Raw genomic sequence first — 23,713 nt, 5'->3', positions numbered from 1 at the left:
CTTCAATTTTTCCAGTTCAAAGAACATTAAAAACCAAATTCATCTCTACAAATACAATAACTGCGTCTGCAAAGATCACAGTTCTGTAGTCAGTGCAAAAAGTAATGAATTAGGCACCACACGTGGAGTTATAAAATACAGACTCCAGAAAATAGATCTGATCGACAAAGAAATAAAAATATTTAGTTATGTGCATTGCTAGTTATTTTATCAATTTTGTAAATTGTTAGATTTACACCACTACCACCTGTACCACTTACAAAAGTAAAGAGATGTTATTGAACAACTTCTGGATCCAAAAAAATCATGCTCCGTACGCACTTTGGAGGTCTCATTAAATATTTATACATATCTGCGGCAAGGTAACGTAAAATCTGTTAGCATAGTTTAACTAGTTCGCTGAACGAGTTGATTTCCAGCTTTTTTTAGATTGGCAACTTCGTGATTTGTCTATGTAAACTTTGTCTTTGAAGTATTTCCATCGCGGCAAATGTCATAGAAACATGCTGTTGGCAACTACCACAGAAGTTCTTGCAGTATAGGATGTTTTCCCGTAATGGAACAGAACTCAGTGTACGGAAAGTTTACAGACCATACGAGGTGTTTAGGTGATAAGGACGTTGTACATTAAAAAGTAACAATTTACATTAATAATAATAGTATGAGAATCTTCCTCGGAAAATAAGAGTCAATGTTCCGGAATTTACATACACCGCACATGTTACTTGTTCAGAGTGAAGTTGTCCTTTATGCAATTGTTGCAGATTAATCATAAGTTCTATGTGTTTACACAGAGATACAGCATTTCTCACTCGTAAGAAGAATAACGCCATATAGAAAATAAAAGTTTTACACATATCTTATATTTATTTATATTATGTTCCCTTAATTTCATTCCCTATGCTGTGATTTTGTTTACTGCGCACAACAGGAGCTGGCAACTTTGACGCATTGTGGTGTAAAGGAAGAATAACTATATTTCAGTTAGTGACGATCATCTTTATATATATATATATATATATATATATATATATATATATATATATATATATGTTTTTACATAAGCAAATGCATTTTATAATACTTTATAAATAACTGTCTAAAGATTTCGCAGCATACACACAAAAAGAAGGATCCATCGCATACACGGATGAAGATTCAATAACAAGTGATTCAATAACTCAATTTTCTTCAACGAATTTTTTCCTCAAAAGTAGTTTCCAGCAAAGGCGCCCATGTTATGGTTTCCAAGGGGGGGCAAGTATAAGCAACATTTCAAATGTAGTCTCAAATTTTGCGGTAACTATTCTAAAATATCTATTGGGTTTTCGATCTTCCGAAGCACAATTTCCTCTAAAGGAGGGGGGGAGCGCCCCACCTTGCCCCGCTGATGGGCGCCCTTGGTTTCCAGCATAGGAAATTAAACACAAGAGAAAAAAAAGAAACAAACGCAAGATATGTGCAAAACTTTTATTTTCTATATGCTGTAAATTGTGTAAAATCAAAATGAAAACCTTAACATATTAAGAATAATGTAATAAGTCCAAACTGAAAGCACAGTTTCTGCGAAATAAAATATCACGAACTCCCGGTGATTGTCTAGTTCTTCGTAAGATCTTTCGGCGCAGAAGACTCTGATTCAATTTCTAGTGAAACTTACCCGGTTCGGATCGCACGTTAAGCTTCAGGTAATATCACGTATCCTCGATGCTGAATGGAATGAGTTAAATTTTGTTTCTGTGTTGATTAGTGTAAGATATATTTGCTTCAAATCGTCTGAAGTTTCAACTGGTACCAAGTGGGTCATGTTTTGTTTAAACGGTCTGGAAGATCAGTTTCATACATATTATGAAATGTAATAATAAGGTTTAAAATTAATAATGAAATAGCTGTTAATTACTGTTTATATAAGAAAAATGTTAACGTTATCGTAAGAAAAGTATCTAAATGCCGTTCATTCTACGTTTGGAATTACTTTTCTTTAATTTAAAAAAAAAATGACCAAAGCATATCACTTTTAGTAAATTAAAGTGCTGCAGTTTCAGCAATGTACTACTGCCTTCATCAGAAGGTAATGTGTCTGATGAAGGCAATGATACACTGCCGAAACTGTAACACTATTAGTTATTAACACTGATTTGCTTTCGGCAGACTTTATTTTTAATTAAAAAAGCATGTATATCGGGGAGAGAAAGAGAGATAATAAAACGGGATACACTGAAAGCAGAAATAGTAAGACTTATGAATACAAGGCAGAAGGCAAATTCCACCCCCAAAAAATCTTGGATAGAAATCTGGTCCGGTCTAAAACAAAATATCTCGCCTAAAGGAGAAAAAGAAAATGGCGAAGATGAATTAAGTGCCGGATGATCTTAAGTTTCTGTTTTATAATTTATTTATTTGTTCATAGTTATTCTAATATCCCAAGTTAATAAAAATTATTTTTGTATCTCAATGTTTATGAAGTAGACATAATTTACTTAACATTGAAATTTATATAAAGAGTATATAGATTTTTCAAAAGAAATTAATTTAGCTATAAAGGAGAAATAAGTTCAATGAGCAACCTCTTTATTTATTTATTTATTTCATTATAAATGAAGAGAAATTTCAAGACTAAAGTTCAAAGACAACTTTGAGGAGTTTACAGCCTTAACAGATAACAGACAAACAAACATGTATGAAACTTACTTGGCTTCATCTTCTTCCCCACATCCACCTCCTTGTCTAAGTTCTGCTTCATATCGGTCGAGCACGTAACTAGCAGCGGACAAATGATGTCGTGCTTGGCTAAAATGAAGACCATATATTCATTATTGTAACGGACCGTTTCAGCCGATCCGTTTACAGAATAATATTCCAGAATAATTTTACAATGTGCACTTTTATTTCAACTTTCAAATGTCGACTGATTTATGTTTATTTTATTATTTGTTATTTGCCGACATTATCTCAATCTGTACTTGTTTATTTTCATTTATTATTTGTTAACTAACTTTATGTTATGTGCAGTGAAATCCATATTCCATTTTTATTAATGTCTCTGGTAATAGGATATGATATTCTTTATCTGCATCTAGGATACTGCACAATGGACTTTCTAGCAGATATAAATTACCTTTGAAAGTTTTGTAACCAAGATTGAAACAAAATGTAGCGTGATGTACATTGTGTAGTCGTCGTAAAAGAAAAGGTAACGACAAATTACTTTGAAATTAATTTTGTTTGATTTGGCATTAAAGATCTGTGAAAATGATGTGTCTGTAAAATAATATCCTTCCGGAATCCAAAAGATAACATTTGCTGTACATAAATATATCGGATGTACTTCTAATTTAATCAATACAAGTAAGTTGTCAAAGTCATCATATTTAGTTCACGACATGAGTTCTGGAGACACGTTAACTTGACCATCCGATGTTTTATCACCAATGTATTAAATCGTATCAATGTGCTTATTCATTTATGTTGTAATTCAGATTTCTCCGTTCACTAATATAAATGTTTCTTAAAAGAAGATTGAATATGTTAATAAAGTGTACGTATTTTTATTTAGTGGTATATTACTATAGTATTGCAACGATAAACAGAAGCAATTGTATTAATATATATATATGCGAGGTTAAGTGCAAAGGATTAAGATTGTATGAATTGCAACTGAAAGGATATGCTCATATTGATATTATGGTCGTTGGATGGTCCGTTCATGCTACATAGATATAACAGTCTGCCACTTGCTTAGTATATTTACTTTAAATATTGTTATCTATAACTTAACTTGTGTACAGTATACAACCGATTTATCGACTACATCCGATTATATTCACCTTCTTCCGAGGGCCACACCGTCGTGTTTCCGAACTTGCAATCTGGATAAAGTTCTAAATTTAAAGACACCAAAAAGTAGATCAGGACAAAATAACAAAGCTAGTTACAACTTTCAGCCTGCGTCTACATGGGGAACAGAAGGGTGTTTCACATCAAAAATGGCGACCGTGACAGGACTTATCAGGTTGCTTTAAGAACAACTTTCTGATTGAGAAACTACGGCGGGAGTTGTGTTGTCGTAGAAGAAGTGTTGAAATTCTATCTAATTCAATACTACACCAATGTTTACATAGGATTCCGGGGGTATTGTATGAAAACATTAATGGCGTTGAGAAGTAATAAACTTTCTACTGCTAATACACAGGAGAGTGAATACGCGTGTTGCGCGTCAGTTACTGGTTTATCGTCGAGTGACGAAACCGTAAACTCTATCATGTGTAGTCGCTGTGGGTCCTGGTACCAATTCGAGTGCATGAACATACCAAATGAAGAATTTGATTCTTTATGTCAGAGTGAAGTGAAATGGCTGTGTAGTAAGTGTGGAACTGAAAATAGTGCACACGGAGAAGGCGTGCATCGGGAAGACAATGTGCCAATACTGCGTTTGTCCGGAAATAACGCATCGGACAATTTGAATGGAAACTCTAATACAACCCGGTTAGAAACAAAGCCTTCTCGAAACGTGATCGAGGAGAACAATTATACTACTGATATTGCGTCACCAGGGCAAACACAAAACATTACATTAGAAATGATTTTGAATAAGCTATGTCAAGTAGTTGAAAAAGCAAAAGAGTATCATGTTGGACTTCGAACTATGCGCCTGGAAGTTCGGGCTATGGGAGATGTTATAAAAGAACAAAGTAAAGAACCGAGAAAACATATGGATGATGAGCAATCAAATAATTGTCCTTTGACATTACTAGAACCAGAAGATGAAGAAGTTGTCAGTCTGAAGGAATTATTTAGTGAAGAAGAGTCAACTGAAATAGAAGCAAATGGAAATAGCAACTTTAATTTGTTACCACAATCAAAAGAGACGAAAGACGAGCTTAGAACAACTAGTGAAGATAGGGACAAAGATTTGAAGATAGTAACCGTTTATATCGAAGAGAATTTTGAGGTCGTTAGTTCGAAAGTACAAAGACAAGAAACAGAAATATGTCAGTTGAAGGAATGTGCTGTAGAAGATATAAAACCTTATTCAGGAATACGGACGAATATGGAAGTAATGCGAAACGGAACTGCAATGATTCTAGATTATTTGCAAAAAGTGACTAAATGTGATGTGGGAGAGAATGTAGAACAGAACCTAAATCACGTATAAATGAAATTAGAAGAAGAAAGCAATGACGAAGGAAAGTTTGAGTTCCCTGAAGACAGAAAGGACGTAAATGGACCTAAGTTTGTTAAAGAAAGTAATGGAACCAGTAAAGGATCTCGTGAAAAAACAGTTAATAAAATTGGTCGAAAGATAAATAAGTGGGAAGAAGCATATCTACAGACTATTTATATAGAGAAAGCTATGAAAAACTACAAAAGGAAAACGCGAAAACATAATTCAGTTGGAAATGAGGCAAAAACTGTGAAAAGGAGGAGAAAGAAACATAATGTGAGTTGGAAGAAAAGAAAGCGAAAATCTTGGCTTCAGTTCCAAATGAACGCAGTACGTGGAAATACAGTGAATGACCACAGGAAGAAGAGAAAACTAAAAGCGCTAGTCGAAAGGAAACATATTAGATCACAAGTAAAGAAGTATGTGAACAAAATTATGAATCGGGGAATGCGAATTGTTCATCGCAAAGTGAAAAGAAAGAAAATTAAGAGTGAAGTAGAAAATGAAGAGTACTGTAATGAGAAACAAGAGACGTGGAATTCTAAGAAAGATTGGAAGTTTCGGAAAAGAAAGCATACAAAAGAAGGAAAGAAAAGATAGTTTGGAAAAGGAAAAGATGGAAGGAAAATATGTATATAGGAAATGAAAATTTTTGTTTATTCTTATGTCAATTCTGTTTCAAGTTTTTTTTATTAGTTTCTTGTTTACTTAATACTTAAATACATATTATGGACCCTATATAGTCATACGCGTATTTAGGAGTTGTGCTTTATTGTGTTTTAATTCTTAACTTGTTAACAATTGTTAAATACTTATATACATATGTTGAACTGTATAATTTCGTTTGCACATCTAGAAATATGTCTTGTTAAGAATTTTGAATGTGTCTGTAAAAAAAAAAATTGTTTTCTAATTCTTCGCAACAATTTTTTTTCTCTTAAGGCCGTCGCAACCTGTAACGGACCGTTTCAGCCGATCCGTTTACAGAATAATATTCCAGAATAATTTTACAATGTGCACTTTTATTTCAACTTTCAAATGTCGACTGATTTATGTTTATTTTATTATTTGTTATTTGCCGACATTATCTCAATCTGTACTTGTTTATTTTCATTTATTATTTGTTAACTAACTTATGTTATGTGCAGTGAAATCCATATTCCATTTTTATTAATGTCTCTGGTAATAGGATATGATATTCTTTATCTGCATCTAGGATACTGCACAATGGACTTTCTAGCAGATATAAATTACCTTTGAAAGTTTTGTAACCAAGATTGAAACAAAATGTAGCGTGATGTACATGTGTAGTCGTCGTAAAAGAAAAGGTAACGACAAATTACTTTGAAATTAATTTTGTTTGATTTGGCATTAAAGATCTGTGAAAATGATGTGTCTGTAAAATAATATCCTTCCGGAATCCAAAAGATAACATTTGCTGTACATAAATATATCGGATGTACTTCTAATTTAATCAATACAAGTAAGTGAAGGATCTCGTGAAAAAACAGTTAATAAAATTGGAGGAAGGTCCTACTTCCTCTTGCGTGTTCTCACTCTTGCTTTTCCCAGCAAGTAAGTAAATGTACATTTTTCGTCCTGTCATTTTGTTCTTTATTAGTGATCAGTTGTTGGCCTAAAGGATGGTTGCTTTTTAAATATTAGTTTAAAGCTTTTGTGCTGCGGTTTTTATATTATGCCAATTTCCGTCTAAGTTGTCCCAAACCAAATTTAGTGTGAATTTCTTCGCAAGAGTGTGATATGCTTTAGAAACAGTTCTTTTAATTTGTGCTCCTGCACTGTATAAAATCAGTACTTTTTCAACGACATGTTGGTTATCTAATACATGTTTTGCCAATCCTGAAATTGTTGTATTTTTACCTTTTGATTCCTTGAGTGATCTTTAACTTAGTTTGTCACTTCTATGTTATTTCTTATTCCTTGACAAATGGCGTCACACAACCCTACACTCTATCTTTCTCTGTGTAATAAGTTTTCTAATTTGTGAGTGATTTCAGAAGATTTTTAGAGAAACTAGTCTAATTTCGTACTTTTAAAAACACTCTTCCTTAAGTGTTACGAGTAATAGTTTTTAAAAATTGAAAAACTCCTTGTGTTTTCTACCGAGACCTATAGCAGAAAATCATTTTTTAAGGGTAGGAATGTCACAGTTGTTTCCTTGTTTCAAATATATCGTAGCTTCAATAGAAAAGTGAAATAAAATTTTAGTTTAACGTTCCACGTTTATGCCTTTTAGTCTAAAGCGGACAGGTAATTAGTGAAAATGATTGATTGTGAAATTAAATTTTGTGCTCTCTCACCGAGACCAAGTGCACCATAGACACACGCACTAGTGACTAGACCAGCGGGAACGGCTTTAACAGAAAAGTGACACAAGTCAAAATCATCAACTTTTCAGGACAGCAAAGACTGGCAGTGTTGTAAGTTAACAAGGACGGATAAATTATACAATTGAAGTGTACATGGGAATAACGATCTAAAGGGTACATTGGAATAACGATCTAGGTCCATCTTTTGCGAATTTGAGCTGTTATTGCCGTTTTATACAACAAATAGTGGTCTTACATATAGTAAACTGTGTATTTCGAAAACGTGACCAATGTCCCTGGAATTTAGCTTTGCAAGGATCATGTACTTTGGGAAAACGATGGAAGTCCACAGGTCCATCGGAAAAACGATCGAAGTCCTCAGTTCCATAGTCCCACTGAGTCAATGCAAAGAGGAGCTAAGTTCGTGTGTCTATGCGTTTCGTTGTACGTTTTCATATTTGTGCTCATAACGCATTATCAGTGCATAACATTGGTACACCTGTGTTTTGTCAGTTCACTCCTGTTCTGCTAGCGTATAACATCGAGTGCTGTGCTTTGTAATGGACAACTCCAGTTCGGATAAACAGTCTGCACCGAAAGCTGGGACCAGTTGGAAGAAAAGAAAATCATATGGGCGAGTTTCTGATGCATCAAAACGGATTCGAGCCATGAGTCACATCACTAGAGATGATTGCATGAAGTTTGATCCATGTTGTGGCATTACTGCACGCAAATTATATCAAACACTGTTAGTGACTTTGACATATTCTGAGATTCCTGCCCAAGGCAGAATAAGAACTACAAAATATTCCGATTTTTTCACTTTCTGGTCCACACAACTGAATAGTTTCAGAGCATTCAGATTACATTTTCAGTAAGGGGCCATTCATACTTAGAATGTGGAGAAAACATGGGCATAATAAATACCCGATCGAAATGTGAAAAACCTAATGACTGGTGTGAGGTCATTCAACATGCACTTAAAAAAGAAAGAAAAAAAAACTTTCATTGTGATAGACTGTAATCCGGAATTTTTCCGGGAATGGACAACTTTTGTTGACAAGAGATACAAGAAAAAAATCCCTTCCCTTTAGCACAAAGGACAATCTCACAATTCCTTATGAAGAAGATGGATACACTGGTTCACCTTCGAAAGTCATACTTTGGTCCATATGAAGCATACAAAATCCTCCCAACTTTGAGAACTGAAAGCAGATCCATTGCCTCCAATAAAACAGGGACAACCGATTTGAATTTCCCGTACAAAATTTGAAAACTTGCAATTCTTGAAGCAATTCTGTGGAAGCGCACCAGTACTTCAGTTCATTGAGAATACGCGAAAACGAGTCGGAAGAAGACATTGAGTAAGTTTCAGTAAACACACACCCCCACAAACAAGAGAGAGGATGAAATATCATCTCTATGCATGTAATGTTTATTCAAGAAAGGTTCTGTATTTTTGTTCTGTAACTGTAATTTCTTTATTTGTAACAGTTATTCATTGTAATCTAAATGACTGTAGAATTCAATAAAAATTGTATTACTTACGAAAAGAAAAACAGATGTAATAATTGTCGGAAACAAACTGAAAATGGTCCTTACACTTTTAAATCGCTTTTTCTCACGAAGTTTAAAAATGGACTTAGATCGTTATTCCTCTGTACCCTCCAATTGTTTCCTCGATAGGAAAATATGTGCGTTTATCTGCGATGTTTTTACACTCAATTCTTTTACCCTTTAAGATCATTTTCAACTTAATGTCAGTAAGGGTAATGGTTGAGTTGTGTCACTTTTCTGTTAAAGCTACGACATTAATGTTTTCAATTTCCAATAGATGACAAAGAACACATCAGTACAAAACAAAATGAACATTCCATATTTTACAGTCATCGCTAACACTATAAAAAGAGAGCTTTTAAAAGATAAAGTTAAACCTGCTTTAGTTCTCCCCAAGGTACTTGAGAAATCACTCACAGATTAAAAAAGTTATTACACGAAGAAGGTTATAGGTGAGCACGTCGCCAGACCCATTTGAAGTCGTATAACGACTCAGCTCACCTCTAAGATTATAAATTTTATTCCAAGCAATGTAAAGCTTTAAGCTGAACAACACCATGGGCTTTTATGGAGGACGAGGCAACTACAATCTCCCATTCATCTTCTAAGCTTCGGATACAGTCATTTTCACATATAAACGAACGTTTTTACATATAAACAAACACATAATATGTAAGAAAGCACAAGAAAATTGGTTCATGCGAATGGATATATGAGAAATACTTTTTTTTTTTTCTGAACTTACCGAAATCCATTTTTAACTACAAAAAACTGCGACAAGGTTGCAGCATTTAATGCCCATTCAATCGGATCAAAATCTTTACTTTCTAACTGCCTTTTTAAAGTTGTGTGACAATACGATGCAGATTTAACAGGTTGTCCTAACGAGCCATATATCTGCGCAAGATAATACAGTGTATGTGTGTACACTTTCTCCAAATTCTTATCACCCTCTTCCTTCTGTTCATTGTTACCGAAAACGTCAAACAAATCATGAACATCAACGGGTAACACTGAAGTCTGGCTTCTGTAATCTTTATACAAATTTTCTGCTCTTTCTAAATATTCTTGAGACTTTCTAGCTTGGTCCCTCTGCGACCACAATATGCCAAGCTGATTGAGAGCACTTAACATAATTACTATAGCTTCAGGCTTCACAGCAATGTCCGACAAACACTCTACACACTTAGAAAGCTGCTCTTCGCCTGTTGAAAGTTCTTCAGTGTCAACGGAGATAGATCCCATAGTAAACCACACAGCACCAAGCATTGCTCTTAATCGCAAATACAGAGAATGGCCTGTATCTAAGTCATCTAATGTTTTCACGAGAATGTCCTTCATTTCATTAAGAATTTCCCGAGCAGCATATTTGGAACGAAACGGCTCCCTTTCTGGGTCGGTCTTACTTTCCTCTTCAAGCAGTTTCCGGACTTTACCGTATTTCTCTTGCAAAGGAACAAGGACTACTTCTTCAATGTTGGACGTCATCCTGGCTTCACCTGAAATACAATATAATAATTAGCATGATTCCCAAACCGATTTACTTACAGACTGAAGCTTTAAAAAGTAAAAAATTATACAGGAACTTTCATGCAGTATTTAATACGCCTTAGTATCTCTAAATACTGATAGAGAGAACTTAAAATAAATCATGGCATATCACTGACAATTTCAAAAATGAGAAAAGCCCTACGGTAACTTCAATTTTGCTAATGATTTTGAAAACCGGCCACGAAAACATCTGATACAGTTTGTCCACATTTTCATTCCCACAAGTTGACATCTATTGAAGTATATTCGATATATTTTGAGTGCCTTTACCTATGCATTACCTTATTTCCTATATCTACACTTTTTAAAATTACCCAGTAAAAGCACTCTGCTAATTAACTAACTAACCGCATAGCCTATGGAACCCGGAGATTCAATGCCGCGTTCACAAAAGCTTTTCCATTGACTTCTGTCCTTCGGTAACTGGATTCAGTTTCTACTTTGTATTCCTATTTCTGCGAGATCTATCTTAATATTATTCTTCTATCTGAGAGTAGATTAGAGTATGAGAATATTAAGTGCTAAACTACAGAAACGAGAAATGCATTTTAGTAGAGACGGCATTAGCTTAAAAACTGAGTGAGAGAAAAAAGCAATAATTGTACGTAGTTCATCAGTTTTATATACGACATGGATATGAATAAAGAATGAATGAATGAAAAATGAATGAATGAATATAAAGGAACTAATAAAAAAAAAAAAAAAAAAGTTTCATCAAGGAGAATTTCAGTGAAAATCTTACGGTGGTTTCAGTTTGAGGCAATTAAGCACAGGAATTTAATCTCTCAGAACATTCATTTATTATTATTATTTTCAATGTAAGCGGGGGGGGGGGGGGGGCATAAAACAAACTAAAGTGATTTATGCAGTGGAGATAGTTGTATAGACAAGAAGTCATACATTAAGTATGTTTGTTCAGCAAACTGCGTGCTTCACTCTTATTTTATAGAACACCATTAATAACTTATTAAAAATCAAGTTATAGCAAAGGTATGATCGTGGCCAAGATCAGTGTTGATCAAAATTGTGAACGATTAACCCTTTCGAGATGAGTATAGCATATAAGCCCCTAACATGTGCCTAAACAGTTAAAAAATATATATACATAAATATACAAATATATTTGCGTATATCAAATATACACAAATGATACTTAAAAAGGTGATTTTATATTATAACTTCGAGTTGCGTATAATCAATTAAGTTTTAAATTAAACACCGTTTAACACAGGAGTCGGTTATAACAACAAAAATATATGAATAAAAGTGTATTGATACACATTCTTTCTATCAGCTTCCGAGAAATATTCGTGGCCCCGCTTAGCGTAATCGCTAACGCTCTCGCCTTCAGTGCGAGCGGTCCCGGGTTCGATTTCCGGTGGGAGCACTCAGTCGAAAAAGCGTAACAGCTTTTTCAGGCGAGCCACCTTGAATGAGGTTATCCTGGGTTTTCCTCATTCACAGCAGGCAAATGCCGAGGTGGTACCTAATTTATAGGTCTCAGGCCGCTTCCTTCCTTCCTTTCCTTGTGCTCGCTGAGGGACGTCATCCCTCAAACGTGACGGGCTAAATGGCCATAAGATGCCGAGAGCCCAGAAATCTAAATCCTAAATCCAAGAAATATTTCAAAGTTCTTCCACTCTGCTCCTCCCCCAATGAACGTGAAAAATGTCACTTTTTTCGTCTACGATTTGCTAATTCTTGCAGTCTGAACTAAAATCTTGAAAACAAGAATTAACACAATTATGCACTGAATTTTGTCTTCTTTTAATATCGTTTAATTTACATACTATATATACATGCTGCATGGCACTACGTTTTGATATTATTTCGAACTTATTTATGTTTAAAATGTATAGCTTTCTTTCATTTTTAAAATAAAATTGAGTAAAACAAGAAAATCTTGTATGGTTTAATAAGAAACAGACCAAACACAGCGAAATGATGATGACAGTAGTAAAATGATCATGCAACCAAAAGAGATATAAATGGAATGAAGTAAGTATTCTGAAAAATGGTAACCAGAGACACAATAAAACTAAACGTTAAAATAATAACAACAAATAGCAGAAATAATGAACTTGGCAATAAAAAAAAAAAAAAAAAAGAAAAAAAAAAGAAAGAAACAAGACTTATTACAACAAATTTTCAGACATTTAAAGTCAAGTAATCATTACTTTACTTTCTCATAACGTAATAAGTACAAATACTTCATAAAGTATCTTGTGAATATTTTGTATATATATCTAACTTCTGTTTTTTAGTTTAAAAATGTTTTCGACGCAGTTCCTTTATTCAACAATAAGTGTGAAATCAACACTTTATATAAGATCCGAGAAGTTACTGCTAAGACGTAATTTCTTCAACATAGGATTTTCTTGTTTCTGTACTGTAGGAAATATGTTGGAATAAAAGGAGCTAGGTTTTCAAGAATGTAGGATTCTCCTTTATCCTACCTTGCAACATAAAAGTGCAAGATGTTTCCATAGGAAATGAATAGTTGAGCTCGTGATTAACCCAACCTTCCTGTTAATGGTAGTAGGAAGAATGACTGAAACAGTTTATAATTAATTTCCTGTGTTGCAATAAAGGAAAGTGCTTAATAGCTATTATTTCTCAATTTTCAGTAAGATGTGTCGATTTTTGTCTTTAAATAAACACACCTGGTGTACAGTTTGAAGCTCGCAAAATAACATGGGTTTTGAAAATTTTGAGGAAAATATATGGTGCAAAAATAGACAAAGAAAATGGTGAATAGAAAAAGAAAAATGCAGAACCTAACATGTATTTGCCACTAAACCTTTCGAATAATACAATAAAAACATTAAAGAAACCTACATATCGAAATTGTCTAAACAAACAAAGGGAAGCTGACAGCAAAGAGATATCTTGAAATAGATAAAGATGGTGGAAGGACAATGCGAAGCTTGGTTTTACGGGTAGGTATTAACTATCATGACTGGACTGGTTTGGCACAAGCTGCATACATTTTCCAGTAGATCAATTTTCAGTACAGTAAAATGTATGCCTTAGGAAATAAATGTATGTCTTACGAATGACAAATAACGTGTTACCTTTAGAAAGGTCACTCCAGTAGATATTCTTACGCGCAGACAAGAATAATGTGTCACTTTCAAACACGAGAAAACAGTCCTACTAGCAAAGGTTGAAACTTATCATAATTTGGATATAGGACAATACTGTGTAAAGCCAATACAGTCTTTAGCGTCCTCAATCACGATAGCGCAAAATTAGTCTGATAGCTACTTTCTGCCAATCTCTACTCTTATCTACAACATCCACTTTTCTTGTAAAACACATAACTCATCTCCTCTGAGATGTAAATTCATTGTCTCCAGTGAGATCACAAAAACAACGTAAGTGTAAATAGTCTTTCCTGAGATCACACCTTATTGTTTACCCTAGCTGCTACTACTTCTGTGTAGACTCACGCTGATACAATGAAAATTATCCTTTCTATTACGTTTCAGACCCGGAACTTCCATATCCTGTAATTGCTCCTGTTCCCTGAGCATTTCCCTGCTTCCTGCAGGTAAGCATCCAATTCTTTTTCTTCACATCACATCTACTATGAATTTTACTAAATTTACGAAAATATGGTTTTCTATTTACTTCAAGAAAACTTTCTCTAAATATATTAAATACGAATTCAACAAGTACTATAATCAACGAATTTCGTGAAGAAATTAATAGAAGATATTCGAATCTAACTGTTGAAGCAAAATTATCTTCCAAAAGACGAAAAAGAATCCTTACAAAATGTAGAAATCGCTCAAGACACATATTAAATTCATCAAAATAAATAAATAAATAAATAACTAGGCCCTATTAGCGTAGATTCGTGTACGATGTGCAATTGTTAATATTGATGTAAAGACTAATCTCCAACAATAACGCGACTGCTCTCTGCGGATGCATCCCCTGCTTCTCTCTGTTCTGACGCAATACCACACAATATTAGTCTGTACTGACCACCAAGCACACATTAGTAGTTTTTCTTTTCTATTAGGTGTTTTTAGTTTACAATTGCACCGCGTATGCCTTATATATGAAGATATAACAATGCCATCCGTCGCTAACGACTTCTAAACGAGTCCAACTTCTCGTATGTTTGCGTCGTAAAGATTCCAATTGGAGTGTGTAATGTATACTTAACGCCAGCTTCACCAATATTTTGTAAATTTACAGGAAAAATCGAAAGAATTTTGCCAATGTATGGAAAGTTATGCAAGCCACGTAGGTATGTAATAGAGAAGAAATAAGACAACAAAACTGAACGCTGTGTATGATGGAAATCTACACTAGAAGAGCGTTGCACGGTGTCAAGAATCTGTTTCATATCCTTAGGTTTTGAAGTGTTGTCTAGTAACTAATCAATATCTGACGCTAGTGAGAGAATTTGAAATGAAATTATATCTGTAGTTTTACGTTCTACGCATATCCTTTATGCTGAAAGAGAAATATGATTAATGAAAATGAATGAGAATGCGGAAGGACACGGGAGAGCCCCGAGAAAACCCACAGGCACGACGGTGTCCACCAGAGACTCACGGCCTAAGACCAAACCTAACGGGCTCTTCGCACTAAAGATGAATGCACAGTTAGGGTAGTGCAAATGGGCGCATAGAAATTAAATCTAATATGTAAGTACCTGAACTCAGTTTGACATCCTGACAAGGTATTGTTATATGAATTGTTGTTCCACGCATGCGCAGTTTGGTGAGAGCAATATACAACGTGCTGTTCTATTTTAGGTCCGCATACTTAAATTCATTATATAGTTACTTCTTTGATCAGAAAATTCACACTTAGTATCTTAAAAATTACTTTTAAGGAAGAAGTTACAACATCGGATGCAGATTCACCTTATGAGACTTTGTTATAGATATAAATACGAGTTCAGAAGTATGATATTAAAACGACTAGGTGCAAGAAATACGAACCAACTTAAGCTAAGTAAATACTGAAAGCGAGAATTGTATCTAACCGAGTCAGGACAGGAGCACAACAGGGAATCCTGCGCGGAAGCAGGTGCATTAACGATAGTGGGTATGCACATTAATAAAGATAGTGGTAAAACACTGCGTTTCTGTGCCTTACGTGTACCACATCTTTGGGTTACTTCTATCGTTAGAAATTAAGGGTTCACTCGAGCAGACGGTTCTACCAAAAACAAAATTTTTAGGTAAAATGTGATGTGAAACATTTTTCGTGAAGGAAGGAATGAAGTGTTAAAGTAAGTAATTTTTGTCATTGCACAGCATATTGAAATGGATTTTGAATAGTAATGTAAATATTGTATGTTTACTGAAGCGGAAGAACACAAGAATGCAAATAGAGTAGAAATAAATGCGGGAATGTCCGGTTCACACGCTGGTCATGGACGTATGTGATGAATGAAATGCATTATTACAAAGAATTGTGTGATAAAGAGCGTCATAGTATAATGAAGCGTAAAATCAATTCTGCGAAATATGGAAAAGAAGTATAAATTCAGGAATACCTCCTTGCAGCGGGCTGTTTGTACCCGGGAAAGCACTGAAGCCGTTTTGAAGGTAAGAATTATTACGGGTATTTTAAGTATTTTTCCACTACCCTCGTTTATGCGTATGCCCCCATCGCTAACGTGCCTGCTCCCTACGGACGCACCACTCCGCTACCGATCGGTACCCCTGCTCCGTTCCTGCGCTGATTCGGTCAGATAGCATTCGTGCTTTCTGGTGACTACCTTAACTTCTGAACCGGACGTGAGAACAGGTTAAAATTTGATCAGGAATACTCTGCTCGTCGAAATGAACACCAGCCATATTGAATTCAAGATAGCGGTAACACACCCACTTCCAATACATACCATAAATGCTCTCCACTATGCTACTGTGCTCCCCCACCCTCAGTATGAGAACTGATACTTTGGAAGGAAATAAAGCACATATGTATCGGGAAAAGGTTTATATCGTGAGTACGGGTAAACTGTGTTACATACAAATAATTATCATACACATAAAAAGTAGGTTAAACAAATCAAAGTAGCACTGACTGTAAATAGTGGTCCTCCAATGCCTGAATTCCTGTTTGTAATTCGCTTGGCTTCTTTCTCTCAAGCTCCTACGTTGTCCTGGGTCAATGAAACAGATACCTTATGCATTCATCGTACTAAATGTACTTAACAGCCTACTAGATGGTTTGGAATAGTCTATTAAGTTAAACCTGAATTGAGGAATTTATCGTTGCTTATAAGATACAATTGACACACAATCATAGTCATACGTCTTGCGAATAAAATCAGAAAAACACACTGCTGAACAAGACTGTACTTATTTAATATGAACACACATTTACACGTGACATTTCGATCTTCTAGCCAAGATCCTCATCAGAGTGTACGTCTGATGAGGATCTTGGCTAGAAGATCGAAACTTCACGTGTAAATGTGTTTTTATATTAAATAAGTACAGCCTTGTTCAGTAGTGTGTTTTTAAGATACAATTGTTGAAGGTATTGAGACCGAACTGTTCAGACGATTTCATAGGAAAGGCAGAATGTATGTCATGATTTTCTATTACTAACCCATTTTCAATCTGCACCAATTTTCTTACAGTCAGCCTTTACAAATACGCTCATCACCCTTATCGCTAAAAAATAATAATACTTAAAATAAAATAAGATATCGAGAAAAAGCACCATAGCAAAGTCAAAGTCACCTTAACAACTTTTAATTTACATAATTTACTATTACGATACAAACGTACTTCGCCTTCAGTCTCGAATAAATAAGCCTAGTAGTTGTAGAAAAAGTTCCATCGGCATATGGTCACATTTAAGATTGTAACAGTATCCTTTAAAATATATTCTATGCCTTCTACATTATGAACACTGCAACATACAAAATTTCCGAAAAAAAATTTAAGCACTAGCAGACGATGCTTTCCTGAGGGTAGCGATGTTTTGTATAAACAGTGTTGCCAATAAGACCACTCAAAAATCCGCCATATTCGAGAAAATTGTACCAGAAAATATGTCGATTTAAGTAGATTTTGAGTTTAACATCCTTTTGCAGCAGCGAGGCTATATGAGGCGGGACATACTGATTAAGGGGGAATCCGAACCACATGAGCTCCCACCGGGAATCGAACCCAGGTCTCCCACGCCAAAGGCGCGTACGCTAACCGCTTAACCACGAAGGAGCTCATATGGCTATTTGAACATATTGTCAGCATTTTAGGATTCTGCTACTACTAAGCAAGAACAATAAAATTGTTAAAAATAATTGAAAGTACTTTCGAGTAATTAATAATTGGTGTTAAACAATCATATGCCTTCAGCATATGAAATAGAATTTTGGTTTTAGGGGTTTAACAGGCTTTAGGATTTTATTTTTCGGTAGGCCTGCTGACTCACTTATGGATACATTTACACATTCAATTGATTTATGGCAGTAGGAAATTACTTTTACAGTAGTGGTTGATGCTTTTTGTTAAAAAATTATCTACCATTAATATAAATAGTGGAAATATATTTAGTCTTTATTATATGTTTTAGCGTTTATATATAGGGTACAGCGGGGTAATTTGAATAATTTCAGACATTTTCTCATGTATCTCAGAAAGTATAATTGGTATTCAGATACAAAATTGTGAACAAAAACTTTGAACCTTACTATAACTTAGCAATTTTTCTTAAGATAGTATCTGTGATACATCATTGTGAAATTTGGGTATTCAATTTCCCCGCCGAAATTTCAGAAAACGTAAATGCGAGGGGCAATTTGAATAACGAGTGGGGTAATATGAATAACCAACAAAATAAGCAAGTCTTAAATAAGGAAAATATATATACCTAGAAACAATGTATAAACTATTTAATAGTTAGATTGAAAATTCTGCCGTAGTTGGAATATGTTAATTTTAAATAAAAAGAAGTACATAAATTGTAAATATGCGTCACCTGTAGTTATCTTTTTGAATGCACACTAAAAATATTGTTAGGAACACTGTCTAAGACAAAGAGCTGTAATAGGTTAATTCATTTAACATCGTTCATATTTAACGACAACGACCACAAATAAACTGTTTTCGACCTTCTGCACCTACACAGACCTCGTGGAACCATGTCTTACAACGCTGGCAACGAATCCAGTCTCCCTTTCTAGCAGAACGTTCTGAATAGTAATTAAGAAGGCAAAAACCGCAATTCCATGTTTGGTCTTCATTGCCTGCAGCCATCTTTACACTTAGGTCTACTTCTTCGTCACTGGAAGAGGTAGAAGATATCAGTTTCTTTCGAGCTTTCATTTGTTTTTTCTTGATAAGTTTCGTATTAGCACTCTTCTTTCTTGTAATGTTCTTGGATTTTGTTGCATTCGATGCTTGCGTCTTTCCTTGGAGTTGTTTTACTCTCATTTCCTGAATATTTTCAGGAGAAGTCGAGTGGCATGGTTTTCCTATGACACGACGTCTCTTATGCACACAAACTTTTTCTGGGCTGGGAAGCACTTGTTGTATGGGTTCAGCTCCAGGCTTCGTTGGGACGTTTTGAGAACAATGACCGGAAGAAGAAGGCGCGTTAAGATCATCTTCCCGTGAAGACTGCTCCTCAGGATTTGTAACAAGGCCATACGTTTCCGAAGGGGCAAATCGAAACTCTTCAATAGCTTGTGGTCTAAAGGGGTATATACCGGTACATGAAAACCCATTAACTGCTAGTCCAACAGAAGCTGTCCGCTTCCAGGCTTCAGTGAACAAAATGCAGAACTGAGATTTACTAATCCCTGAGTTCGGGTTTTGGTAAATCCAGGTAGTTGCCTCTCGGTGGTAATTGGCTTTAAGAGACTTAAAAACAGAGCGATCGAGTGGTTGTAATACGTGTGTTGTGTGTGGAGGTAGGCAAAGCATTTCGATGTCATGACTTTGGCAGAACTCTAAGGACGAAAGTTGTGAGTGAGATTTATGCCCGTCCAAAATCAACAGAACCCGACCCGGAACTCTATGTTCGTTAAAGTGCTTGATAAACTTTAAAAAAATGTCTTCATTTATGTATCCACTATCACTCATGCAGACAAGTGATCCATGCGGGAGATGGGTTTTAAAGTCCGGATTTTGGCGTACACCTTTGAATATTACTACAGGAGGTATAAAAGACCCTCCGGCATTGCAGCATACTATCACCGTTACATTTTCCCCGCGCTCTACAGGTGTTAAACTAATCACCTCTCTTTTACCCTTTTCTGCAAGAATTTTAGGGGGTCTGTTATTTAGAGGAAGTCCACTTTCGTCCATATTGTAAATCCGGCTAGGATGGTTATGGAGATCATACTCGTTCATTAATTCACCCAGTAAGTCAAAATAAGAATTCACAGTTTCCTTGTTAACACCAGAAGCTCTCGCTTTTGACAAACCTTCAGGTTTTCTCAAACTAAGATTATTTCGCTTACAAAACGTTTGACACCAGTCCTTCCCTGCCATTTTAGTTTCATTCCAGGATTGAGGAATGTCAAGTTCACATTTAGACGCATATAAATACGCCGCTACACGCACTTCTTTCGGAGTAACTCCAAACCCCCTGGATTCTAAATATTTTACTCTATCCGCTAGTTTTTTCTCTAGATCACTGGAAAACACGCTTGGCCTCCCAATATCACCGAACGATATTTTAGACGTATTGCCTACAGCAGGATCATCAATTAATGCCCTCTCTTGATATTTAACTCGTCTGTATAAGCTTGTGAAAGGGACATTAAATAGCTCTGATGCTCCCAGTATCGACAGGTCACCATTAAGAACTGATTTGACTGCTTGTTCCATAGACTGTTTACTCCATTTTAATCGCTTATCTTTCTTCTTATAATTTCTGACCATCTGAAACGATAAAACATTACGAATGCTTGATCAGAACCGAGGCATAAACAAATATAAAATAGTAGGACTATAGTTCTAATTGCACTGGTATTCAAATTGCCCCGTTATGAATTATCCAAATTGCCCCGCAGTCGACGAATATTCCATTCAGAACGTGGTATGAAAACTGCTCACTAGTTGGCGCAAGCGTACAGTATATCAACGCACCACATGACACTGATACGATTATAATCCAGAACGATTTCATTTTATCCAGTTAATAATAAGGAAAGCTTAAGGAAACAACGGTGAAAATTATAACGACCTAAAAAATAGGTATACTCGTACTTACCTTGCAGCAAGCAAAAAATCGTGTAGACCTTCAGAACCGTAGGAATGGTTTGTATTTGTGAGAGCGACTTCTGCAAACAACCACCTACAAATCCACCGCAGGTTCACTAACATGGCGAGCCGCGTTTTCACTCCAGTTAGCAAAATGCTTAACATTATTCAAATTCCCCTCCTATTCGAATTACCCCGCTGTACCCTATATATATATATATATATATATATATATATATATATATATATATATATATATATATATATATATATATATATATATATATATTAAATTTTTGAGTAGTCCCGTGCCTACCCGGCCTACCTGCTAAGGTCGCCACTGAGATTTAGGGTTCCTTATATCAGCGAAGTTATATGAGATATGAAATTGCTACTGTTTAACGAGGGACAGAAGTCTGAATCACATAAGCTTCACAGGGAATCGAACCCGGATATCCCGCATCTAAGACTCGTCCTATGGGGAAATCCTGTTATCCCTCGTTAGGATTTCCCCATGGGGATTTCACGATATCCCCATTTCCACATTTAGTAGTAAAGTTTTCCATTTCTTGCAATGTAGCCTAAACTTCAATTAAAATTAGGTACAATTTATATAATTTTTGCTTCATTATTTTCGGAGATTTTTCAAGATAAGTATTAAGTGCGTGCTCTTTGGTAACCTCTCTCTCTCTCTCTCTCTCTCTCTCTCTCTATATATATATATATATATATATATATATATATATATATATATATATATATATATATATATATATATATATACGAGAGCAAGTCAAAAAATATTTACACTTTTCATTCTACAGTTTATTTACATGACTCGCCCTCGTATGTATATATATATATATGAGAGAGAGAGAGAGAGATCTATAGATAGATAGATTGTACACCCAGTCACAAAAGTATCTCCCCGCTAAGCGCTCTAATTCCATTACTTGGGGTCCAGGTAATTTGCAGTTGTGAGAACGCCTAGACAGATGCTACCCAACTTAAACGTAACTTTTCTCGGCACTGACCGCAGTTGTTAGACCCGATCCAGGTGTTTATTCAGGTAAAATTATAAAGTAGGTGTCTAACGAAACTGTTCTCCATTCTAAGGTGAATCTGTATGGGTCGAATCGTGTTTTCCAAAGAACACCATATATTAATCTCAATATTGCTGGGTATGTAATGTATTATTTCTTTACATACTGTATGTTTACAGAAATATAAATACTGACCATGCATTTATCAGGAAATGCTTGAAAGTAGCTGAAAATATCAAATCTAGAACAACTGCTGGAGATAAGTTTGTAAATGATTGCCTCCATTGAGAGACCTTCTCCAATTCTCCTCATTCCAACATCATTTTCTTTCTGGAGAAGAGAAGATGTTTCTTGTCATACTGAGTATGTATTGAAGTTGAAACATTTGAAAAAGTTTCAACCTGGGCGGGATTCGAACCCGGGTCCTCCGAACAGAAGTTCAATACTATAACCACTCACCCAGCGCGTCACTTCATCTTTTACCTAAATTTTTAGCTAGTTAAAATCGTTGCATGTAAGACTATACAAATACTATAAGAAGACGTTCCGTATGAGTGTCTTACTGACTTACTTGAGACTTCCTACTACTGTTCCTACTACTACTGCTATTATTATTATTATTATTATTATTATTATTATTATTATTATTATTATTATTATTATTATTATTATTACTTTTACTATGGATCCGTATAGTAAAACTGCAAGCTTATTTTAATGGAAAAAAGTGTTATGAACATTTAAAAATTGCCAAACTATTTTTATTACTAGAGTGTTGTCCTAGTAAGCTCGGCCACGAAGGCTGACAGCAGTTGGCCTTAATTTCCGCTATATGTAGGTCATGACTCTTCATGTTATCTGTATCGGCCAATAGGATCAGAGATATCTGAGATATCAGAATATCAGAGATATCTGAAATTCTTGGAATCCGCGAAAATGCAAGCCGACGGACAAGCACGTAGCCAGGATTTCGTAATAGCGGGGATCCGTGATGAAATATTGAGGTTATCACACCAGAGATGGGTCATTCTAAACTATTTTACTGGTAAAATATTTTGGTTCGTGTAGCCAGGATTTTGTAATGAGGGGGAGGAAATGAAATATCGTGGTTATCCACAAAAGGCTCGATCAATCTAAACTATTTTACTGTCAACGTACCCATATTGGTTTCTTAGGACAATAAAATTAGGAAGTTAGTATTTTAGTAACAAACTATGAAAAAATCTCGAGCAAAAGGATATAAAAAAAATGAAAAGAATAGTCTTCCGAGGTCTTTCGAACTCGGTTCTTCTTGTCTTTTCTTCTTTTTCTTGTCTTCGTTTAATGCCGTTAAGGATAGCAACGAGATATCTTTTGGCAGTGAAAACATCCTGTCGCGAAATGGATTAGTGTTGCCGCGAAATTGAAAATTTCTTTAACAAGTGTCACTGGAACCTATGTTGCCAGGGTCATATTATTGGAGATTATTGGTATTTCTTAACTTCTACCTGAGGCTCTATCTAATCGTCATTCGTAGTCCATAAGATTAGCATGGAGCTACATGCAATTCACAATGCTCCGTTACAATATCCATTTTTAGTATTGCCACGAGACGAGACTTCAGGCTGTCTCGTCTCGTCTCGTGCAAAACATGTCTCGTCTCGAAAAAATGTGCTCGTCCCGTCTCGTGTCTCGTCTCGAGAGGTACTGTCCCGTCTCGTCTCGTTTGTCTCGTTTTGTCTTGTCTCGTAAAAAATATAGCAGCATACCATGGGAACGAAAGTAAAATGTAACACGCTGCACCATGCTAAACAAGATACAACTAAGTTACAAGTATTACCCAGAACACACAAGACAAGAAATGTCACGGTAGCTACACCGTGAAGCCTTCAC

The 23,713-nt window shown here is 35.3% G+C and overlaps 1 protein-coding gene across 1 annotated transcript in view; it reads right to left on the bottom strand.

The window, feature by feature from the left end:
• The window catches only part of LOC145685955 (KIF-binding protein-like), a 32,791-nt gene extending 15,219 nt beyond the window's left edge, over window positions 1-17,572 (bottom strand). The window contains exons 1-3 of the mRNA XM_081758739.1: window positions 17,373-17,572; window positions 9,797-10,550; window positions 2,692-2,790 (exon numbers count right to left, since the gene is read on the bottom strand). Coding sequence (XP_081614865.1) covers window positions 2,692-2,790; window positions 9,797-10,539 — 842 coding nt within the window. The 5' untranslated portion in view covers window positions 10,540-10,550; window positions 17,373-17,572. The remainder of the gene's footprint in view (window positions 1-2,691; window positions 2,791-9,796; window positions 10,551-17,372) is intronic.
• Between the last annotated feature and the right edge of the window lie 6,141 nt (window positions 17,573-23,713).

The sequence above is a fragment of the Thermobia domestica genome, chromosome 5 (assembly GCF_964235325.1).
Source record: "Thermobia domestica chromosome 5, izTheDome1.hap1.1, whole genome shotgun sequence".
Taxonomy (NCBI): Eukaryota; Metazoa; Arthropoda; class Insecta; order Zygentoma; family Lepismatidae; genus Thermobia; species Thermobia domestica.
Note: the sequence above shows the minus strand (reverse complement) of the source record. Positions and strands in the feature narration are given on the sequence as shown.